This window comes from Lathamus discolor, chromosome 4 (assembly GCF_037157495.1).
Source record: "Lathamus discolor isolate bLatDis1 chromosome 4, bLatDis1.hap1, whole genome shotgun sequence".
Lineage (NCBI taxonomy): Eukaryota > Metazoa > Chordata > Aves > Psittaciformes > Psittacidae > Lathamus > Lathamus discolor.
In genome coordinates this window covers 102,849,303-102,855,302 of record NC_088887.1, presented here as the reverse complement: position 1 = coordinate 102,855,302, position 6,000 = coordinate 102,849,303, and the positions used below count along the sequence as shown (strand labels likewise).

Sequence of the window (6,000 nt, the reverse complement as noted above, 5' to 3'; positions counted from 1 at the left end):
GTTGTGGGTACCCTGCCCCTCCCACATGTACAATCTGGAGGTCAACACACTGTTTGGAGGAAGGGTATGCTTGCATCCCCTGAGGTTGATGAGGATGCTGAATCCAATTTGCAGGCTTCCTGGATAATATAGACTCTTAGAAGATGTAAATTCTGCTCTGTGAAGTAGTTGTGTCTGGATGTAGCACTCAAGCTGATGAAGGCACTTAATATGGGTTCCTATCTCTCATGGTAGCAAAAGAATCAGATTAAGTTCAACGACCTCTTTTTCCCATGGACTAATTCACAGGCTTTCTGGGTTGCTCTTTGGAGATGCCCTGAGCCATGCTTATGTGTAGAAAACAGAGTAAAGTGCTGGATGCTCTCCTGCTTTTGGGTTCCACCACCTCACTCTAATGTCTCCCATAGCTGTTTTCCCTTTAACCCTGGCCCACAAACTATCTGTTAACTGCTCACCTGTCCCCAGACAGAGTTCCACACTCTCCAGCCTATCCCTAACATAAAGGGCAATTCCCTCTCCCCACCTGCCAGGCCTGTCCTTTCTAAAGAGCCTGTAACCTTCCATTCCAACACTCCAGTCATAGGAGCCATCCCACCATGTTTCTGTGATGCCTATTATATCATACCCCTGTAGACAGGCAAACATCTCTAATTCCTCTTGTTTGTTCCCCATGCTACAGGTGTTTGTGCAGAGGCATCTGAGCTGAGCTCCAAATGAAGCTGGCTCATTGGCTGGGGTGGCTGGAATATATGTACGTTGTTCCAAGCATTTATTATAGGTATTGGCAACTGACCAGGTGTGTTGGGGTGGAATGATGCCCCCCTCCCCCAGCACATCTAGTTTAAAGCCTCCTTGACCAGTCTGGCAAGCCTCCTATCAAAACTGCTCTTCCCCTTTATCAGACCAGCTCCACCAGCACCCAGTAGACCTGGCCTACAAACTTTGGTCCTGTGTTCAAGGCACCCAAACCCCTAACTATGACATCACCCTTTAACCATTTATTAACCTGACCAATCCTCCTAGCTTTTTTGGGGTCCTCCCCTGCATCCTGGAGAATTGATGAAAAGACTATCTGAGCTCCAGAGCCCCTACCCACCTGTCCCAGGGCTCTGTAGTCCTTCTTTATGTTCTCTGGGGTACTGCTGTCTATATCCCTAGCACCCAGTAGAGCCAGTCTATATCCCTAGCGCCAGTAGAGATCTTTACCTGTGCATAATCCGGCTGTTTCTGGTGCAAGTGTGTTTCCTCATTAGCCTCCTGCAGGACAGCAAAGCGGCTCTGCATGGGGACAACAGATTTAGGAGGAAGCTCCTTCCTTCTAATTGTCCTTTTCCTCCTTCTTTTGTTGTTTTGTTGTTTTTTGTTGGTTTTTTTTTTTTTTTGGTCACTAATTCCCAGCTTCCCGGGGTAACGGCCTCCTTCTTTCCTTCATGAGCTGGAGAGGAAGCTTGAGGCCCCTGCACAGCTTGGCCTGCAGCAAGCAGCCCTGCTTCCTCTCAGCTACCCCGACATCTTGCAGCATGTTAATAGCACCCCGCAGCTCAGCCCTGCTGCAGGAGGGCCTCCACCAGGGCGCACCGAGCGCAGCCCTGCCCATCGTGCTCCTTTCCCTCACCAGACCCTCTACAGGGTCTCTCTACACTGCAGGCACCCTCTACACTCCGAGCTCTGCCCTGCAGCCTCCCCTCTCACCTGCTCTGTCTGGGGGCCTACGCAGGGCACCGCCGGGGCAGCCAGAGCAGAGCTCCCAGCGCGGGCCCAGCTCACACGACGGGTGCTCACTGTGCTGCTCTCCTGCCCGCGCAAACCACCTCCACCCGCCCTGCTCGTCGCGCTCCCTGGGGCAGGTTTCTACCCCCTCAGGGCTGGTGCCGCTGCTCCTGGCTCCGCCCCCTGTCAGTCAGCCGCTCGCGTCCGCGGAGCTGCCGGCTCCTGGGCAGGTCCTGCCGAGGACGTGCGGCTCCCTCGGTAGCTCTGGCCGCTCCGAGTTGGGGGTCCTGGACGCTGATCTCCCCCCCCCGCTCCATTGCTGAAGGCGTCCTCTCTCGAGCTGTTCACCTCAGCAATTGATCATCAAGTTCCAACCCCTGCCATGGGCAGGGACACCTCACACTAAACCATACCACCCGAGGCTCTGTCAGTATAAAACAGATATTTAACAGCTACCGGGACCTGTATCACAGGCCCTTCATAATCCCTGATGCCCAGTTTTTAATCCATTACTAATCCTATGATCCCACGCCAGGATTCTTTATTTCTTAGCCCCAGTCACCTCTCCCGGCGCTGGTGCTAGTTGCATCTGCAAGAGAATCATGAGTCACTCATGAGTCATGACAAGCCAAATGCTGTGCACAATTAACTGCCTATCTACAGTTTAAAGAGACACTGATCCTGTTAGGGTTGCTCTGAGTTAAGAATTATTATGATTCCTGGGATAGATTTCATGTTTCCTGAACTGACACTGTCAGCTGGCACTTCTCAGCATAGGCCTTTCACCAAGTATGTACATTCTAGTGCAGGAAGATCTGGCGCTAGAAGCCAAACAGGAACCTGCAGTTTATAGTACACACTTGTAATCCCAGTACCAGATTATGAACACAGAATGGTTTTCCTGGAGTTTTTATGTGTTCTGCTTTATCTTACGAATGTCTCTTACAGGCTTAAGGCTCATCTATGCTTCTCACACTGTCAGTATTTACCATAACTGATAATAGCAGATCAATGATATGGGAGAGTGTTTATACGGATACACTCTTTCAGATGCCAATATTATTTGCCATGTGGTTTGCTTTAAGTTGTTCAGGTGAGACGATGCTGACCATAATGTAAAATCTTTTGCCTGCTGTGGACATAGTGGGACCTGACTTTATGCAAAAGCCTCAGGTCTTAAGGCACCCCATCTGGCATTTGGCATTTGTGTTTCCCTCAGCCAAAGTACTGTTTATGCCTTGGCTGTACACCTCTCTATAGACTTTGCTGTAACAATGAGAACCTACTCTTCAAATTGTTTTATCAGAGGAAAATCTTCTCATACTATAGTTGACAAACACAATAGACTTCAAGCCCAAAAGACAATAGAGGGCACAGTCTCCTCTTCTAAAGTCTTTTATATTAGACATGGCATCGAACACTGGGGACACCATCAGGTTCATCTTTTATTCCAAGGCATTTCACAGACTAATAGAGATCAAAAATGTTCCTAATGGAAAGAGCAGCAATCTGCAAGAAAGGATAGCCAAGTACTAAAATGCTAACAAGTGTGCCCAGCATCTGCTACAGATATGATGAATACATTCCTTACTGCATATAGAAATAAGCATGGCCTACTGTTTCAGTATTCCGATGGTGTGTTTCATTCTTGAAGATACTTGCCTCAGAAATCTGCAGTAAACAATTCCATGGGGTCTTTTATATGATTGGATGAACTATGAAAAACGTGGTCATGTACTGATATTTCCATTTTTCTCTTGTTTTTTTTTTTTTTTTTGTTTGTTTGTTTGTTTGTTTTTTTTTCACTGAATCTTTCTGAATCAGTTCTTTGGAAGAAAGGCCAAGTCCAAGATTTTCATGGAATTATGCCAACAGAGAATTTGGCCCCAGGTTTTTTTTCTGTGTATTTTGAATTGACAGTCTTGTACCTGTAGCCAGAGGGAGCAGATGGAAGAAATTCCAATAACAGTTTTTTTTCTAGTTGCATGCTTCAGCAAAACACAAAATATTGCAAGGAAGTCTTTTACTTTTTTAATTTTATATATCAAATGATGGTATCAAGAAGCCGTAAGTGCCCATTTTAGTTTACGTTCAGCTCTGGAAACCACCACTGCAGAGTTTCCTAGTACCACTTTCATTAATGGCCAGTGCACTAACTCAGTGATATTTTTGCTATAACTACAGCAAACCCCACCAATCAGTGTGATTGTGACTAATGGGTTCAATCAAGTCTTCTGCTGTGGACCTGAAGCTGTGAACTCAAGCATAGTTTATAGACACAAGTTTAGAGCCAATTACTTATTGATCCAGATGTAAATGGACACGGATTCATGTCCAGACAGGCTGTGAGCTGCTGCCTGCAGGAACTACAATGCCCATTCTAAACCAATAGTACTGTCTTTTTCAAGATACTTGTCTCATAAACCTCATATTCATTAGGATATTAGCTGTTAGTCTCCATGAGGTCTCCTACAACTGCTACTATAAGAGAGTTAGCTTAATAAAAAACTGGAGTATGATGAGGAATATTCTTTTCACCATGCTTTTAAGAATATGAAATCAGCTGGACAGGGTCAGAAGAATGATCCATCTAGCCTAGGACTCAGCCTTCAAAAGAAGTTACTTTGTGCTTTGCCAGAGGTATCACTTTATATGTAGCACATTTGGCCTCAGACATTTCAGTTTAGCTGCACTCCTCGTGGCAGTGTCCTTTCATTTAGCAGAAACATGGACCATCAGAAATTACCAGTGTCTGACATACGATACTAGGACTGATGCTTCTGGAAATCACAGAATCTGTGATAGATGAGTCTCAATGAAACCCCTGAACCTCCCACATTTTTATTGTGTTTTTTTCCCCCACTGACAAAAGCAACACATCCAATGGAGTGGAGCAGGACTTTGGCCAATCCTGTGCCGATGGCAGCAGCCAGACTTCAAAAGTGGCAGGAAAGGACAGTAATACTGGTCTAGTTAAGGAACGTTTGGTAAAACACTCCAGAGAGCAATTTCTGGCACTCGAATCAGTACAATTAGTTTCTCTTGAGAAAATAAAATAAAATTTGAAAAAAAAAAAAAAAGGAAGAAAACAACAACAACCCTTAGGAACAGAGCACTTAGCATGGTTGATAAAGGCAGTAACAACAGCACACTCACTGTACTGCTTCCTCTAAATGCTCTTATGGCAGCCATCCAAAAAAAAAATCTTTCAAGGACTTCCTGAGTCAGAGAAATTGTCACTACGTATATTGTAACTGTATTATGCAATTGTTTAACACAATTGCGGTGTACAGAATGGGTACTTAAAACATACATTGCATACTGTAATATATTACTATTGAACATAGCAAAATACATCCATATTTTACATTAGTTGAAGTTTTCTTTTATGGATTTGTTCAGTCACCTTTTGAATTATGTAAGCCTGTAGCATCCATAACTTTCTGCAGTGAAAATTTCCACAGCTTGGCTGAATACTGTATGAAAAGTCACCTCTTGTGTTTGCTTTTATCTAGTCATCAGCTAGTTTCATTTGAAGTTCTCTTGCTTTTCTACTGGATGAGACAGCTTCTAACAACAATTTATAATTGTCTTTTCTAGCCACTCATTTTCCTAGACCTTTCTACCCTCCCAGTTATCTGTCAGTCTACTCACCTATTTATTCTTTAGCATAGTTCCAGAGCTCCATATCTTTGATTGTCCTTATCACTCATGTCTGTATTTTTTCCAGTATTGCTATTACCCTTGAGACAGAAGAACTAGAACTGTACTGAGCACCTACAAGAGACACACTGTGCATATTATTTTCTGTTTAGTTTGCTGTTGCTTTCCTAATAATTTTTAATACACTACTTGCTTTGTTGCTTAACAAAAAACATAACAATCAATAATTTATTAAAATATTAGAGAAGTAACAAGGAAATAGCCTAGATTATCCCTTAGCACCAATAAGGTATGAACTGAACTGATACTGGCATGCCAAATGCAAGAGCAGCAAAGATATATCAAGCTGCAAAGAAGTCACACATATGATCATAACTCGTAGAAAGAATGCTGACTATCCTAAAGAACCCTAAAGAAATGTTTTAAATGAGAGCTTTTATTAAAAATAATGCTTTGATCAGTCTCATGCTTTTCTTGCCAGCATTTATTGCTCTTTGGAGGGGCTATGACACTTCCAAGGGCCAGAATTTGAGAAGTATTTCATAATTTACTGGGCCATACAATCTAGATTAAGACTTTATAGTTCTCAGAAGGGGCCAGCCTCCTAAGGAGCTTTTACCTGGCATG

At 43.8% G+C, this 6,000-nt stretch overlaps 1 protein-coding gene across 1 annotated transcript in view; it reads left to right on the top strand.

Annotated features, from left to right (window-relative positions):
- Positions 1 to 1,520: 1,520 nt before the first annotated feature.
- RFXAP (regulatory factor X associated protein) overlaps positions 1,521 to 6,000 on the top strand; it is a 28,656-nt gene continuing 24,176 nt past the window's right edge. The window contains exon 1 of the mRNA XM_065677163.1: positions 1,521 to 1,968. Coding sequence (XP_065533235.1) covers positions 1,521 to 1,968 — 448 coding nt within the window. The remainder of the gene's footprint in view (positions 1,969 to 6,000) is intronic.